The sequence below is a fragment of the Myripristis murdjan genome, chromosome 23, assembly GCF_902150065.1.
Source record: "Myripristis murdjan chromosome 23, fMyrMur1.1, whole genome shotgun sequence".
Taxonomy (NCBI): domain Eukaryota; kingdom Metazoa; phylum Chordata; class Actinopteri; order Holocentriformes; family Holocentridae; genus Myripristis; species Myripristis murdjan.
In genome coordinates, this window is record NC_044002.1 from 20,105,669 (window position 1) to 20,124,512 (window position 18,844).

The window sequence follows — 18,844 nt, forward strand, 5'->3', positions numbered from 1 at the left end:
TTTAATAATTTTTTCATGTGCGTATGCATGTGGGTTATATTTTGTGCAGCTATGGGGTGCAAGCAACAGGGCAAGTGAAATGGAGACACTTCCTTGGCCATTTCATGAGCCCAGTCAAAGAGGATGGCAACATGACTGCTCACACTGACAGGTCAGTTTGAAATATCACCTTAGAAGAAAAAAATCCCTTTTTTGGGGGTAGTCTTTAACAGTTTTTGTTGACAGAGGCATCAGACAGTATGTGAGTTAAGGCAAAAGGTCTGCAGAATATAGAGAATAAGGATTTCACAGTACCAGAATTTTGGTAGTTGATACCAGTGTCAGTGAAATTCCCCGATTCTTGATTCGGATTCGATACCACAGAAAATAGAGATCCCATTCAACACACACACACCTTTATTTAAAGGCAGGCTATGCAGCTTCAAAGGGGAGGGCACCCCACCTTGTTATTATGTGGTAAAGAACCACAAACGCCACTCAATTCTCCAAAGAATAGAACTTAGAAATGCCTTAGATTTCAGGACAACTCTTATGCCATTACAACCCAAAATATAAGAGCATTTCCCCCAGTTTGCTGATATTAATGTTTATGTTTTTGTGTACATTTGACATCAGTTTAGATTCAACATTTAAAAATGTTGGCATTAATTCTGTGGGTAATTAGTTTTGGCGTGAACCTGAGGGGTTTTATCTTTCCTCAGCCTCATGCTTAACATCAGCAAACAAAGTGATATGGCCTCCCATTTGAAACTGCAGAGTTTGCCTTGAACAAATGCATGAACATTAACAAGTAAACAGAAGCTCTATGTATTGCAAGTATTTAAATATACAGGCAACATTAGAATAACCGCAAGAGCATCATTCAAGTAGAAAACAGAGCTGCCCCCAAAATTCTAATGCACATTAGATGAACTGTATGAAATGCTGTTCTGTAACAACAAATACAATGGTATGATTATGTGCTCTCATTTTGATTTACAGTCCTGTAAGCATGTCTGCAGCTTTGACTGTTGGATAGTTGACATAAAGGCTAATGCTAGAATAACAACACTGCGTTACTGAGTTGTATCAATACCACTGCCATGTATATCTATGCTGTTGTGTCTTTTCTTCTTCTTCTTCTCCTGCCCCCTCTTTAGTGCTTCTGAGCAGCCTGATCCAGACCTGCAGGACTTTTACCCTTATCTGAGGGAGATCTTCCACCTCCTGGACAAGGTCGGTGTCAGGAAAGGAAGAAAGGATGCACTAAAGTACATCTGTGATGATCAACCTCTGAATTTTGCACAAGACACACTGAATTGTTTTTGCCATCATGCCTTTAAACCTTTCCCTCATTTGTGCAACCACACACAGTGTGACTGCCACGCAAAAAAAGTGTTAAAGACAAGGCTGTAGTGATTTTGAGTGTGATCAGACAAGACACAAGGGAGTAGTCTTGGCAGATTGCTTAGAGACAAAGGCACATGCTCAGGTGTATGCATTAAATATAAACTCCAGGCAGCTTTACAGATGAGCCGATCATCATCCGCAGCTTTTTGATGGCCATAAACATGATTAGATGATTGCATATGGCCACTGGTTAGCCACTCAGTCACTAGCCATATGTTCATCTGACAACCGTCCCCTTCAACACGCCTCTGCATCGAGTTCTGCCTCTTTAATTTCAAATCAGTCTACTTCAGCTGGATGAAACTTTGGAGTTCGACTAAACTTTGGGGGGAAGAGGGGGTGAATTTTCGTATTAATTCACAGTTATGTTTGATGTTGCCGCCGCCACTCACAAAACAACAATCGGTTTCCAAGTTTAAGGAAGTACGCTGAGTATGTGCGTGTGTGTGTGCATGCGCATGTGTGTGTGAAGCCTCTCCCAGATATGGATCACACGTATCTATCTGCCAGAATCTCCTCCTTTTAATGGCACGAGGAAGAAAAAAAAATCCCTCCATCAACTGTTTTAATAATCTATTCAGCGGGTGGGAGATCAAACAAGAGTGTCCTCACACCGCCAGCCAATAATGAGCTTTTTTCACTCAGGCAGGTTCGAAGCCAACCATGATTTTTAGACCATCTCTGGGGAAATGTTCAAGAGCGAAGCCGACTTGCAATGATTCACAATGTTTGTGTATGATTCACCATCCAACATACACATCAGATGGAAGCTTTGCTGTGCCAAGCTATAGTTAGCACCATCATAATATTACAATGCACAACCACAAATTTTAAAGTGTATTTTGTATGTACATTGTAGAATTAAAAAATATAAATATGTATGTTTTTTGTTAAAACTACAAAAATGCACATATATACAGTATTTTCTTTAACTGAACCACATTCACAATAACTCATGCTTGATGAGACCTGGAACTGAAACACTAAATTTGGGCAGTGGCAGTCGAGAAGTTGGAGAAGTGACTGGTGAATGGCAGAGGTTGCTGGTTTAGGTGCCTCTGAGCAAAGCACTGAAAGCAAGGCAGTGAATCCCAGGTGTGAATCTGTATCGCTGTGTAAGTGGGAAGCAGGGTGTTACTGACAATCTCAATCACGTTTCCTGGATAAATTCAGGTAAAAAAACACATTTGTGCCACACAACAGCTTGTAACAACCACATGTGACTGACACTGAATGTATAAAACATTAACACCTTCCTGATAACTATCCACAACTCATTGTCAGCAAGCTTAAAAATCCTTCTCTAAATCATCTTGTTACTTAATGATAATAGATTTAATAAAGGAAATACATAAGGGGTAATATATTGTACTTAGATTCATCTCTGTGTATTTCCTGAAAAAGTATGTGTCCCTAGTATTTTACATACCTTAGTGTATCCATCATAGAGAGTGAAAGCCAAACCGTGGCCACTGACTGACTGCTGTGAGGCAGAAGAAGGAGTGCAGTACAGCCTTTTGGCCATTGGGGGCAGTGCCAAGTACTTGCTAAACAAAGTAGACTATATGGCGGTCAATGGAGCTAACTGCTATAAAATGATCATTACATGTGATTTGCAAATATTTTATATTTTATATTTCAATAACTGGACTTGTTGTATTTTCGTGGCCCCATATTTATAATGAGGACATAATTATAAGCTAATGTGAAATTGATGGTTTTAGAATTATGGCAATTTTAGGAGATTTGCACTAGCGCTGAGGCTGTATGATGTGGATTCATTGTGTAACCAGAAATTAAATGGTTAAATGGTACCAGTTTTCATTAAACTATAGACATGGAAATGTGTATCGTCTTAACCAATGTAATTTCCACCTATGCACATTTAAGAAAAAAAAAAAAAAGTCATAATATAGAGAGGCGATTTTATGGAAAAGTCCCATTGATCAGTGTTGATTTTACTCTGATTAGCACAGTTAGAGCACTCTGCAGTGCACCCTTGGAAGTAGGCTCATATATTCCTATGGGTGGAATACCTTCTTATGTATTGACTATCTCTGGTATACACTGAGGTGAAGACAGCTGATGGAGCTTGTCTCTCTAGAAAGCAGCAGGTTGGATCACCAGGGCAGACCTGCGGCTTGCGCTGAAGGTGCCCCACTTCCACCTGACCAGGCCCAAGACAGGCCAGCACCCACGGCCCCGTCTCAGCTGCTTCCAGATCACTGACCTGCTCAACACGCTGGACCCGGAGCACATGGGATTCATCCAGCTACCCACCCTGGAAAGACTCAATCCCAGCCGTTTGTCCCCTCCAAAGGACAGGGTGGCACTGCTGCACTCCGCGACTGCCACTGCTGAGCCTCTGGACGACACAGAAAAGACTGCGGTATTACTAAAAAGACTTTACGCTTGTACACCCAAGTGCTTATGTGTGTGATTGGATGCCTGGTTGTATGGCCATGTGTGTGCACTAGACATTTCTCCATCGTTTTTTCCTAGGAGGAGCAAAAAGCATCAGATGAGAAGCAGAACACACAGAGGGCTGATAACACGTCTCCGGCATCTGCTTCATGGAGAATAGTGAGTGTGTTAACACAACACTGTGATCACGTATCACACATAACACCACACATGATAGGATCAAACAGAGAAGAAAACACGGGATGAGATCAAAAGAAAAAAGCATGGTTAATTATTAATGAAGGGTTTGTGTATCTGTCTATGTGTGTACTGTATGTGCATGTGCTATTGTATATATGTGCATTTGTGTATCATATGCATGCATGCCTGTGTGCGTGTTGTGGATGTGTGCTGTATGTGGAAATATAGATGAGTATGTGTTTACTGTATGTCTTTATGGGGTTACTTCATTTGCACATGTGTGTGTTTACTGAATGCGTGTCTGTGTAATGTATGGGTGTTTGTGTGTGCATGCTATTTTAGGTGGAGAGCTTGCTGCTAGACAGACTGTGCGAGCAGCTCGGATCGGTGCTGGCGGCTCTGAAGCTGTGTGACCCTCAGCAGACTGGACATGTCAAACGGGAAGATCTGAGGACGGTCATAGTCCGCTACGGCCTGCCCATCTCACTCACACACTTCAAGAGGTAAGAAAACAAACAAACAAACAAACAAAAAAAAACACTTGATAATAAGGACCATGTATACTCAATCTTAAAATTTCACACTCAATTCCCATTTTTTTTTGTCAGTTGAGTGTTGAGTGTTGTTATTGTTTCACTCAAACTCAAACTACTCTAAAGAATTATCTCAGTTTGTGCAGGAAGAACATTGCTTCCTCCTCCTGCAAAGCAATCTAGTTTTCCCACCAAAATCCATCTTGGTGGCACATAATGTAAAATGCAGTACAGAGGCTGACATTTGCTTATGGTAATTATAATAATGTCTAAAATTAATATAACAATTTATTAGTGGTGAAATGCTACATGTAGTACCTTCAACAGCTACAAGACAACCCTGTTGACTACAACCTGGTTTAGGGTTTTGCAGAGTGCTGTGTAAAGGTTTTGTAGGTACGCACATTTTATTTGTGTGTGTGTGTGTGTGTGTGTGTGTGTGTGTGTGTGTGTTGTATCTAGGCTTTGTGAGCCCTACACTAGCTCCAGGCCTGGTAGCCGTTTGAGCTGGGTTTGCTACACTGACTTCCTAAGAAACCTGGGAGTACCACTACCAGATGAAACAACAGAATCGTCATCCAGCTCCAGTGACAGTTACTCTGCTGAGAGGTAAGGAGACAGAGAAAGAGAGAGACAGTTGTTATGATCATTACTGCTATATTTACAGTGAAGGAATGCCATCGTCACTCCTAAAACACCTTTTTTTCTAAGCTTTTTTTCAGCTTTTTGTTAAATAGCTGTTAAATATCAAAACAAGGTGCAAAGCCCAGTCTCAATATTTTTTTTTCCTTACATCTTGGATTTGCCTCAGTCCTGTATGTATTTTGACTCTTTGTTGGTCTCAATCACTATCAGATATTGATTGCCTACAAATTTTCAGACACCTCTACATCTCCTCCCTGGTTCATCTTCGTCCTTTTTCTCCTCAGCCTGACAAACAATTTAAGGTATACCTTGTGTATACTTATTATAATACTAACTGTATCTGTACATTGATCAGTCAGCTCCTGTCATCTACATCTCTGTTGACCATGGAGCATTGAGCATTGCTGTTACACTTGGAAACACTTGTACACTATTGTGCTTGGGTTTGAAGAGGACTTGATTTGCTCTGGTCTCAGTATTGACTTGATCTCAGCCCCCTTTCGATCTGGGCTTGACTCAAATTCGACTGGTCCTGGTCTTGGGATTGACTCAGGTGGTCTTTACAGCAGCTCTGACTACACTGTTTCAATACCAACTCTGCTTCTCTGTTAGCATTCCTCAAATCTCTTCACAGACAAAACACATCACCTCAGACTACAGAGGTCTCAGCTGGGGAACATCAGCCTCCCTCTAGCGCCCAGAGCGTCCTGGACGATATTTTCAAGAGAATGAAAGAGAGGTTAGAGCAACTGCGAACCACCCTTGCTGCCCGTATGCAGGTTATCACCCACAACTCAGCAAAGACTTATTCAGGCACAGATCTACGGAAGGTGAGCAGGGTGGGACCAGAAGCTACAGGACCCCTCAAAAGTAAATAAATTTAGACAGATATGCTTTGCACCTATGTAACTTATGCTTCTTTTGCTATGTATCAAACTAGTTGTACTAGTTATTTACCAATGCAGAGGCTTCATGATGCAAAGGTTACTATGTCAGTGCTTACAGAATACACTGGAGCAATTTTTCAACTTTTGCTAATGTTTAGTCCACTGTCACGTAGGACATCTTGTCTTTACTATGCCAGGTCATGTTACATTTTGTCCTGCAGCTACAGTAGTCATTGTGTAACTGTCTTGACAAGTGTCAGACAGCATCAAATTTCTTTGTGTACCTGTTGTACATGTCAAATAAGTATGAGTCTAAATTCAAAAGTCACTATAAACTGGCCTGAAAATGGCCTGCTTGTATTCCCCAACCTTTTCTGCTTCGCTCCCAGATGCTAGAGGATTGCTTCATCACCTTGGACGATAACAATTTCCACAGGCTGACTGAACTGCTTGGTTTCAAAGACGGGCGGTTCAGCCTTTCAGCATTGCAGGCTAAATATGATGGTAAGAAAGAAGAACCGCAGACAGAACATCTTGACCAGCGGCGTCAGCAATCCTATCAGTTCTGCATGGCAGGGTTTTCAATGTTTAAATAGAGATTTGAAAAATCCCTTCCGACTCCCCACCAGTTCCCCCGCCCCATCTCCATCCCAACTCCTGCCCCACCCATGGTGATCAAACACAAGCCCCCCCGCTTCCTCTGAAATGATGTCTTTCTTAGCACATGAGCCATTGGAGAAATCATCCCAGATTATAAATAGAGTAAGAGTGAGCCTCTTCGTCTCTCATTAGTGGAGAGGAGAAGCACACAGACTCAGAATCACACTCATTTCTGCTTGTTTGGGCTAATTATGTGCTTTGGAAGCAGAAAGCTGAGCAGCAGGGCATCGCTCTAATTTGTATTCTCTAAAAAAAAAAAATAGAAGAAAAATAACAAAAAAAGGAAGAATCATTAAACAAAGCCAGGACCTAAAGTTTGTCATGTTTGCAAGGCATAAAAATGGAGTTTCCTAGATTTAGAATACAAGTGAGCTTCTAATTAAATGTAAATTAGGTCAGGCAGTTAAATGCCCAGTGTGGCTGCCAGACATGAAGGGTACTCTGTGGAAAAAACACAAACGATACAATTCACCAAAAGGAACAAAATTCTAATTTGTTGAGTGTAATTCCCACACAAAAATACGGAATTAGGGGAACCGGTAAATTGTTCAAACTCTCCATTGTGCCTTAGAGAAGGCGTAACATCAAACTGTGATTTCAAATCTCATTTCCAAATGGTTTCTGTAGATTTCTTGGCCAGAGACAGTCAGCAGGGTGTGGAGGGTTGCGACGAGATTTCGGCTGCAGAAAAAAACCTGGCTGACATGAAGAACAGGATCAAGATCATCCTTGGGGTGAGCGGGATGGTGGATATTATGCATTCATGTGCTGGTGGGAAAGTCCGATATCAGGGACTTCTAAATCAGCCAGTGAATAACATTGCTTTCACATGCTATTTTGGTAGAAAATCAAACCTGACAGACAAACGATAAAGAAACATAGATGTCCTGAAAAGGATTTTGTGCATTTGGCTGCTGCTTGCTTGAAAAAAGTATTTGCTACAGTGCTGTTGGTGTCTTTAAGAATTGGGAAGGCATAAAAATTATGTGAGAAAGTGGCCATAGTAGCTGACCAGCAAAACCCCCCTTTCTTTGTTGTTTATTGCCTTGTTGAGAACCTTAAAGATCACTGTGTCAACTTTCCACTTCACCATCCAACTTTAAATCGTACTCATGGGACTTCCGATGTAGGAAATAGGTTTTTGTGATATCCAGCAGCACGTGAATGCACACACAAATTTTCAACTTATCAAACTCTTGAGCTCACCAGCCTTCTTATCTGCTCAATCAGGACAACATGAAAGCTTTCCGACTGATGGACAAGAATCACGATGGTTTGGTTGACTGCCGTGACTTCAAAAAGCTGTACTTCAGCTTGGGATATGCTTACTGGGGAGAGGAGTACCAGCATCTGCTGAATCTGATAGGCCTGAAACCTGGACGAAACCTCAACTACACTGAGTTCTGCAACATTATGGAAAATAATGGCCATCACAACAAGCGGAAAACAGCCAATGTGTGAGTCTGGGGTGCTGTGGTCAAGCCAAGACAGATTTATTTATTAGAGATTAGACAGTTTTATTAGTTTTAATTAGTAGGCTTGTGAAACTTTTATGATTGTGAAAATACACAATACAAAGACACAGATAGCACTAATAGAGTGTGCACTTGTCTTAAGTTCGAGAAAAGGGCCTAAGTTGAGTGCTTATGTGCACTTATGTGCACTGCCAAGTAGTTGTGTGATATTATGTGTGTGTCTATGTGTGTAACTTTGTTCTTGACAGACAAGACCAGCTCCATGCACTACTAGTCTCTGATGCACGGGACAAGTGGAGAACCATGTCTCAGGTCAGCATAAGCAGTGGCTCACTGACTCTGCACTCATAGAAAGCCCCTATATAATGCTAAGATCTGTGCTCATACTTCCGCCCATCAGGAACTGTGTCGGGTTGATGCAGAGGGTCGGAGCCTGATTTTTAAAAAGGCTTTGAAGTATTTTCTCTTCACCTACAAATTACCCATCAGATCTGATGACTTTGAACGGCTATGGTCGAGGTAAGAGAGTCAAGAGAACATAAAACTACTGGAATGACATTGCAAATGCTGCATCATACAGTTAAAGCTACATTGAGTAATGTTACATGCATTTTGTCTCAGTAAAATGAACCCTGACAATGTGAGTCAGTCTTTCCACCTTACAGTTTACAGCCAGCTTATTATTATTTCAAGGTTTGAGCTTTCTAAATTTCTGTAGTGGCCTGACGCCTGACCTCTTCTGCCATCCCCTTCACCCCGCTTCATCAAAAGCTCTTGCACGTTCTGCAGATAAACATGTCCAAATTTCAGATCAATCCTGCAAATGCCTCTTCATTCAAGTTCATTTAAAGCAGCCTGTCTTGTAGGTGAAAGTCCACAAAACACATTTTCCTTCCTTTTCTTTCAGTTTTGTACAAGTAATCGGCCGTGTTTCAGAAGCTGAAGTGGTCTAAAATCGCTTTAAGTGTTCCTCACTGTGCCTGCATGAACAACTGGATTTAATATTATTGTCTACAGAGCACAAGTGTCAAGTTCTGGAAATAACAAGGTCACAGAGTGTCATAGATGCCAAGCACCGCCATCTACACCCATATTCTGAAACCCAAAATAAAACGCAGCCTCTGTTTTCATTTACAATGAATCAGTGCACCTCCAGGGACCACCTGAGTGATGCTCGTGTCTGCGGACATACGTGCACTGAAAAGAGTTCTGCTCGAACTTCCATTGCAACAGGCTGCAATTCACAATTAAAATGTTGTCAGCCAAATAAGCAGACATAAACAACAGATAATCATATACTGAACACCTGCATGTGGTGAACGTAATAGTGCAATTCTAGTTGTACCTCTGATGTGAGTTGCATTAAGCTCGCTTCCCAGATGATCGGATATGCTCCAAAACCTGACCAGTACATGCCATTTTTCCCAACCTGACCTTATGGCAGCCGATGATTTTTAAGTTTGGTTTGGATGAAGAACCAGTAATGGTTAACTTAATGGGTTTTTTTTTTTCACAGCCACAGTTACACATTTCACATAATAGCCAGTAGCTACTTCAGCAACAGTGAAAAACAAATGGAGCACATTAACAGCTAACCATGATCCCGTGAGTGAGTGAGTGAGTGAGTGAGTGGGTTTCATTACAGTTAAATCTGGTAAAAATCTCGTTCCCTAGCAAAGCCATACTCATCATAAGGAATTAACTGTGGAACCATGATTTATCGTTAGCTACGAGAATGTGAAATGATGGCATTTCAATTTAAATTATAAGAAACTTGGTTTTACTCCCAAATTCCCATGCATGGCCTCTTGCAAACTTGCTCACTAATATATAACAAAAAACATGCTAGAAACTACAAAACTGTCAAACAAGAATGATAACTATAATGACGTAGTATAACTTAGTATACTAATGACATAGTATAACTTCTGATAAGGGGTACAAAAAGCATGTAGTTCATGTCCTGTAAACCGCTTTATATACAACATTTGTTGATGGTGTTGTATTTTCCTCACCATGAGTCAGTTTTTTTGGACATGAGTAATCTCATAGCAATTTCCATGGATTCCTATGGCAGGAATGAGTGGAGCAATGCATTTATGGATCCAGGCAGGTAGTCTGCTCTATTCCCCCGCTCTGTTCTGCACAAAGCTATTTTTGGCTGTTGATCCATGACCTGTGATCCTGTGCGGTTGACAGGTATGACACAGAGGGGCGTGGCTTCGTGACAGTTGCTGACTTCCTGAATAAGCTGGGAGTTGATGAGGAGGAACTGTGGCCTCACAAACAGAAGCCGACCCACACTGTAACCCCACACCAAGCTGACAAACTGGCCTCCTCTGATGATGCTGCTTCACTGGAACAAATAGAGTAAATACAGAAGCATTTGGCATTTCAATATGATAACTGAGTGTTTTCCCCTGTGCCTGTCCAGGATCTTTAATGAGGAAAACAGTTACATATTTTGGGTTAAATACTGTTGTGGCATAAAAATCCAACCACTCTCAAAAATGTTCTGCTTTGTCTATTTTTTTTTTTTTACTTCATTAAATGCACTAAATTTAATTTGATATGAAGAAAATCTAAAACTAATCTATCTATCTATTCCATGATTTGGGCCTAGATAAAAACACGTTTAGAGAAATCAACATTAAATGCATTTTATTGCTTTGGAATACTTAACGTGAATGTGTGTGTGGATCTATTTATATTATAATTGCTGACTGCCTCAAATACCTGGCTTAATGCTATAAAAATACAAAACAAAACAATTGCTGTAGCTGTAGTACTGAGACAGGCTGAATATTTACACTGCAGATTAGACCATACAGAGGGTCTAGGTGCATGTTTTATAGATACATATTGGCACTGTTTTGTTTCATATTCTGAACAAGCTTTGGCCTAGACTCTAGGGTGTCAATACATTTCAGTGTTTCACATATTTTACTCTCCTGAATGGGCTTCATACTCTTGGGATTTGGATAAACAAAGCTCTGCAGTAATTTCAGCCCGGCGTAGAAACATTTTGCACATGCTGTGATTATTATTAAGCCATCATTAAAATTTGTTCTTGATAAATAACTGTGAATGCCATGTACCCAGGCATATTAATTTCCTCTAATTTACAAGTGTTGCTGTAGGTAGAGTAATTAATTAGTGGTGGAAATGTACTTTTGATTTATGAAAGCAGAAAGACATTTTAACTCAAATATTTTAACAAATGCTTGAAAGCTGGAGGAGCCTCCCTGAGGGATGCAAGTTTGAAAAAAATCTTTTGAGAATTATCTAAATTTGGATTTTTTTTAAATACAATGTATAATGTTTTTGTGTCCTGCAAGCCCAATCCTAACAATATCTCCTATCATGTTGTGAATACAAACGTATAAAGGCACCGTAGAACCAGGAGAAATGGTGAGTTTCCTGTTTGTGACCTGTTATGTTTGTGTCTTCTTGTCCACAGACAGATATTGTTGGATAACCACAAGGGCGTGTTCGAAGCGCTGACTCGCCTGGACGAGACCAGAAATGGAAAAGTAAAAGTGGAGGAGCTGCTGAGCCTGCTCCAAACTTACGGCTGCTCAGTCCAGCGAGACCAGCTCATACGTCACCTCCGCACGTAAACCACCTTTTACATACTGCTGCTTTTCATTGTGACTTATCTGGATCAAAAGTCATCAACAAATGCTCTCACACACTATTTTTCTATATTAGAGGAATAAAAAATAATGACAGTGAGAACTCCACTGAGAAACCTGCATGGTTGGCTGGATATTTTAAGATCTTTTATGTAAAATTACGCCCATCATATCAGCCTAAATCACATAATCTCATCCATATCCTCAGACTTTATAACAATGGCCAGTAAGTGGGAGAAATGTGTTCATGTTGTGATTTCTAAGTAATGAAGTCCTTCAAACTTTCATAAATTCAACCAGGTTCCACTTGTTGATAATTCAGGTTCTTATCCATTTTGGTGGCAACACCAACATCTCCAAGTCTGACCAATCAGCCCCTTCCCTGTTGCAAGAACTAGAGCTTCACAAGGACTTTTCTTCTCCAAAATGAATGAAGTGAATCTGGCCCAGCACATGATTTCAAGTGGCGACAAAAGCTGAAAAAATGTTCTGAAGGATGCACAACACCACATTTGTTGGGGATTCATCATCAATGCTCTGTTCCAGCCCTTTTGCTTTCTTACTGGTGGAATTACTTTGTTTCTGTAACACTACGCAGCGCCTTCACGTGCTGAGTGTGTAAACCAACTGTAAAAGTCATCAGATCACCTCACGCTACATTTAATGTGAAATCCATACATCTGTGTTATGCCTCTCTCTCATTTCCCTCCAGGCTGAATGTTTCTGTGGATGGCAAGCACAGGCTGCTAAGCTACTTGCACTTCCTGTCTGCGTTTGGCCATACGGCAGAGAGGTGTGAGCCCCCTCCTGCTACCCCAGACGGCGTCCGCCGCATAGAGAACTTGCAGGACCTCAGACCAGCCTTAGCCCTGGTCAGGATGCAGGAACTAGTCACTGCGTCAGCACCTAATCTGCACAAGGTAACGGCTTTAAAGGGAAGCCAAGTCAGTGTCACATTCAGCATTTAATTTCCGGCAACTCTACACAGCATAAATTACAAAGTATAAGAAAAAAGTGCTGTGTGTCATTCTGACTCCCCAACAAATCATGGAATATATATACTGTTTTTCCATTTATGGAATTTTGGAGATTGAGTTGAACTTCACTTCCCATCATCAATCACTTGGTGCATGGCAACACTCCTCCTCTTCGACGTCTAGTATAAATATATAGAAAAACAAGTATTTAGTAAGTAAGTAAGTAAACTTTATTATCCCCAAGGGGCAATTTGTTGGACAGCCAGCAGAGAATAAATAAATAAGTAAAGACAGCAGTTCGTATGTAGAATACACAACATACACAGGATACCCAACATACAACAGATGTATCTTATGCTACTAGCGCTTATAAGGGACAGATCACATCAAGCTATTAACAAGGTTTTTGACTTGATCCCTGCAACAGCCATCACTACTCATGTGTCCTGTGTCTCTTCCCGTGTTCCTACCTCCTCCAGGCGTTCTCATCCTTTGACCCGTGTGGGACGGGGACAGTCAAGCTTCTGCATTTTCGTCAAGTGCTGGAGAATTTTTGTGCCCGCCTGTCGGACAAACAGTTCAGATACTTACTGAACAAAGTGGACTTGAACTCGGAGAACTATAACATTAACTGGAAAGTCTTCCTCGACACGTTCAACTCACCAAGCCCGCTGGTGAGAGCAGCAGTTATCGAAGACACTTCATGGTATATGGTGCATGCCTGTATGTTACATGTTTTTTTTTTTACATGTACGGATTGTATGTTTCTTTTCATATTGCTACAGATATTTGAGGACAGGGCCATCACAGCCAGATCTGCTTTTGAGATCAAAACCTATCTGCATAAGATCCAGGAAGTCGTCTCAGGTCGCTTGTATGAAATCACCAAAGATATAATGGATTTGGACCGCAACCAGAATGGCACAGTCTCTAAAGATGACTTCAGAAAGCTTTGTGACCGCTGCTTTATGAGGCTTACAAGCAATCAGGTAAAACAAAACAAAACAAAACAAAGAAACTCCTTTGAAAAACAAAACAAAACATTAATCCATTATATGAAGTCATTTTGGAATATGTGTTTATAAACGAGCTGCAGTTCATAATTCTATTCATTGTAATTTCCAGAAAGTTACAGATAAGACATTCAAGAGAACAAGCACATTTCCAGCCAAACTCTCTGTGTGCTTTCAAGCTGAAACAACTCACGCTGGCATAACTCCATGGTTACAAATGAGATCCCAAAGAAGCTGAATATAAATTTTGATGCATTTGCCAGTTACGTTCTTTTTAGTCTGAAATGTTTTCTTTAATTATTCTAATCAAAAACTAATTCATCGTTGTTGATAATTATTGACTACTGTAGAAAGTTAGTCATCTGTGAAGCCAATTTATGTGGTGCGTGTAGCTCTCAGTGTGTGGTTACAACTTTGTGGTATTAGTCCTACTGATGCAAATTATCGTGCATGCGTGCTTTTGTGTGTGTGTGTGTGGGTGTGGGTGTGTGTGCCTTTCCTTCTGCCTCTCAGTTTGAGTGTGTGTGGAATCAGATGCCTGTGAATGAGCAGGGGAAGCTGCAGTACAGAGAATTTCTCAAACGTTTTGGTGCAGAGAACAAGACCACCCACACACAACCGGGGCGTCCCACCGACAGCATCCTGTCCTGCTCGCCTGAGCCCAGAGAAATAGTCTCAACAACAAAATCCTGTCGCCCAAAGACTGCAGATGCCATTCTCCAAGACTGTAAGGTACAGTACACCTCCACAGCAGGCTCTTTTAATCTGTCAGACTGTATTGTTATTTCAGTTTCTCTTGTTGTCATACTAAAAAAGGTGGTGTCTGGTTGATGATCTGGTAAAAGCACCAAAGAAAGAAATAATTTAGTCACTATAGCCAATCGAAAATGAAGTCACCTCATCATGGCTGCACAATTCTGTCAGAAATGTATGGCTTTTTGCTGAATGTTACCAACTTGCAATACAGCTTATTTTATTTTTTTTAATTTTTTTAAAAAATTTTTTTAACGTAACTTTCAGCCCTCCAGGCTTGTTACGAGGAAAAAATGATACACTTGGTTGGCCATGGAGTTGGCTCAAAGATTTTCTCAAGATATGTGGCTTGACATGTAGGCGATGGATTCAGTGTAGATCACAACACATTGTAAATCACATCAAACTTTCAATGTAACACTGCCTTTGCTAATAATACCAATTTTAGCAGTCAATTTCTAAAAGTTATGATGTCATCCCTGCCATCAGAGGCTGTTCCAATATACCTAATTATTCATAACATCACCGGCAGATTATAAAAGTCCCTGTTTCTTGTTAATCTGCCTGACTGCTTGTAATAATAATTATACTAACACTACCGTTACTACTACTAATAATTAGAATAATATAGCACCTTTCATGCAAGTGCAAAGTGTTTTACAATACAGAAATTACACACACACATGCTTCACATGTAAATACACATAGAATCAACATAAAAAGTGATAAAATGCCATAAATAATGCAACAACAATAATAATGATGCCATAATTAATGTCACCAGTTTGTGCCACAAATTAAGCAAAAATTGTTCTATCTTGATGTCTTTTATCAACTAACCCTGATTACTGAACACTTAAAAATTCAGTTTGTGAATGATAAATAAAATCTTGTTTTCACCTAAGAAACCACTGTGTGCCTCCTTCACAGTCAGCCACAACAAGGTGCATAAAAAGAGAGTTATCATGCAGTTATCAGTCATGTTCACAAGCATATATCCAAGGGCTCTGCATGGCATACTACATCATACTACATGTTACATCAACACACTCACAGTCACGCCTCTAGACAGTTTATGATCTTACCTGACCAGCATGTGTTTGGAAACCAGAGAACCTAAAGGAAACTCAGGCAAATGTTCAACTTCAAGTTTAGGTTGAAATTTGTTTAGAGCCATTAATCAGTCTCAAAGGGCTTTGCAGGTCCATGGATTATAGAAAAAAAAAATGACAACGCCTGACCTGAACCCTTATGACATGTAAGAAAAAAAACACATTAATCAATTGGAGGAAACAAATAGAATAATTCTTGGGTAGGCCCACAGACTGAGGGAAGCACCTTTCAGACAAGCCAGCAGTGCAGTGGGTGCTGAGTGGGCAATTATTAGCTCTGAGAGACTCAGATTTGGTAACCTTGTTGCTGAGACTGCTGCTTGCTATTAGATATGAACATTCATCTCCTTATATAGATAGATAGATAGATAAGTAGATGTACTATATTCATCCTAAACTGGGAAATTCTTAAATTCTTCTTCTTATATCCATAAGCCCTATCATTGGTTTAGATTACGTTCTTACTTCTCACAAACTGAATCATTTCACTTGAAAGAGGACGGAGACTTGTGTTTTCAGGCGTCTTGGTGGACAGTTTGAATTACAGTGTTCTTACTGGCCAGTGGCCACACAAACCCAACCAGAGGAATAAACGCTCCGTAGTTCAAATAGTGTGCTCTTTCTGCATATGCTCCTAAAATAGTTTGTCACGATGCACCTTTTTGTAGCATATCAATGCAGTCCTACTCATGACCTTCTTGTGTCCCTCTGTTAGTCTGCCCCCCAGTGTATCTCCAGGCCTGCCTCCACGCCGGGAAGGCAGGGAACAGGAAGCCCCTCAGGCAGCGTGGAGCAGAGGCTGCGGGGGGACGTGCAGCGCTGCTGGAAGAAGATCCAGAGGAAGTGCAATGAGAGGGATCCTCACCGCCAAGGGGAGATCACCACTGCCTCCTTCCTGGGTAAAGAGCTACCGTAGTGACACACACCTACACACCATGCTTCACTGTTCTCCGTGTTTGAACAAACTTTTCATTGTCTGTTGTTGTTGTTTGTTTTTTTTCTCTTTTTCTCTTTTTTGTTGTTCAAAATAAAACTTTCAATTACAGACATCCTCCAGTCTCTCAATATCAGTGTGACTCAGGAGGAATTCGAGCATCTGGCTATGAAGTTTGACATCACACGTAACGGCCAAGTTTCATATCCCATGTTCCTCCGTCACTTCCTCCTGAACCTCAAACCAGCAGAGGGGACACAGATGTTTGAGCGACGTAGACTCCCCCTTCCCGCCACATTGGTAAACACAAAGAGGAAAAACGATTATATATGATGTTTTAATGTTTGTATAAAATTGGTGCTGGGAAGTGCCATGTTCTTTTGGCAGTACACACACACACACACACACACTGAACAGCACATTAGCACATTCTGCTCCTTCCTCTCCCTTTATCTGTTTGATTTCTGATCTACTGTAGTTTTCTTGGCTGCAAATTTAACTAGGTTATAGTTAAGGGGGAGAGGGGGCTCTGGAATGTGAGGGGGTGGTGATGGGCGACGTCGGGTTGCCAGATTGTGTAAACTCAGCAGGGACCTCCCACCCTCAGGCTCTCGACTGTCACCTCCCATGACAAGCAAAATTCGGCAAGTTTGGTGATTTACTGTGTTTTTTTTTGGCATGGGGAGGTGTATAAGAAGCTTTGAACAATGACACACGGGTGGGCATGCTCTAAAAAGGACCCCCAACTGAGCGACTAAGCCGAGCCCCAAGCTTCACTGGAGCGAGTGGGTGAGGGCCTAATCTGGCAACCCATGAGCTGCAACCTTCCAAACCAACTTTGGAATCACAAAGACCTGCATTGTCTCGACCGAACCGACCATCTGTGTAATATTGCAGAGACCCCCTGCATCTTGTCTGAATGGTTCTGTGGTGTCTCTAGACATGAGTTTTACAGACAAAACCTCTTTAGTTGATAACTGAGCATAACAGAACAGAAAAACTCAATTTGTTGAGAGTATCAGCTTGAGGAAAAAACAAGAAACGTTCCAGATAATGTGGGGGTTCTCACCTCTATTTGTTGTTTTCTTTGTCATTCCCATCTCATTCCCACTGCCTGATCCTGTTTGGGCTGGCTTCGTCCTGTGTGGTCCGGTTCTGATGTGGACCTGACGCGATGCGGTGTCGTGGTTCAGGCGAACCAGGGCGTGCTGAGCAGAGAGTGCGTGGAATCCATGCTGAGGATATACGAGGCGGTCAAGTTGTCCTGGAGCTCGATGAGACGCAGCTTCCGGACCTTTGACCGCGCCCGCACAGGATACATCACCATACAGGACTTCATGAAGGTGGGGTGAGCCGCAGTCCACGGCCCTGCAGAGCGCCGCTTGCTCTGCAGGATCCAAGTAATGTCGAACATTCAGAGAGAAACTGGAGCTCAATGAATTATTGATGGAACCGTTTGAGCCCTGCTTGTGTCTCCTCTATCAAAATGTCTAAGCAAGAACCATGTGCAAGCTTGCAAGCCCAGGCACACACATACACACACACACACACACACAAACCCACCCACACACACCTACACACACCCACGCACACCTGTTCCCTTACAAGTCAATCAGCAATGTTAATTGCTCAATTAAGCTGAAGGTTGAAACAAGACTAAGCTGACATTTTGGCCCAGGAAAAGAGCTGACGTTCCTGTTTTATTGTTCCTGCCATTTACTGATCGATAGAAACAATTAGCAATCCGGTTAGCCATGACACACGCTAAGCCCCCACCACCGAGACACTGGGACACACTTTCAAATGCACACACAAAAACGCACGCACGCACACACACACACACACACACACACACACACACACACACGCAAGTCAATCCCTGTTATTTTTGCCCTGCAGGTGCTGTGCCATTTCAATGTGAATCTGTCGTCGGAGGAGTTCTTCCACCTCAGCTCTTATTTTGATGCCAGCGCCACAGGGAAGATCTCCTACAACGACTTCCTCCGGGTTTTCCTGAGCTAACCTCCATTCAATCACTTGACGACACACACATACACACACACACACACACACACGCAGCAGCGGCAGGACTTTGTAATTCCAAATTTGATCTATAGACGATATGACAAATAGATCAATCAAAGGAATGAAATTAAAAAACATGCAAAAAAAAAAAGATTACCGGAGAGAGACTGATATATGATTTTGTGATTTTGCTTCTTTTATT

General features: G+C 41.4%; 1 protein-coding gene across 1 annotated transcript; it reads left to right on the plus strand.

The window, feature by feature from the left end:
• The first annotated feature begins 23 nt into the window (after positions 1-23).
• Positions 24-18,844, plus strand: efcab6 (EF-hand calcium binding domain 6). The gene is made up of 21 exons (XM_030046450.1): positions 24-151; positions 1,140-1,215; positions 3,494-3,778; positions 3,892-3,972; positions 4,336-4,496; positions 5,806-6,001; positions 6,448-6,562; positions 7,346-7,452; positions 7,949-8,175; positions 8,442-8,505; positions 8,594-8,712; positions 10,393-10,563; positions 11,654-11,809; positions 12,541-12,748; positions 13,285-13,479; positions 13,591-13,794; positions 14,332-14,550; positions 16,399-16,582; positions 16,730-16,917; positions 17,811-17,960; positions 18,517-18,844. Exons 1-21 carry the CDS (start codon positions 24-26, stop codon positions 18,637-18,639), a joined length of 3,357 nt encoding a protein of 1,118 aa, XP_029902310.1. The 3' UTR covers positions 18,640-18,844.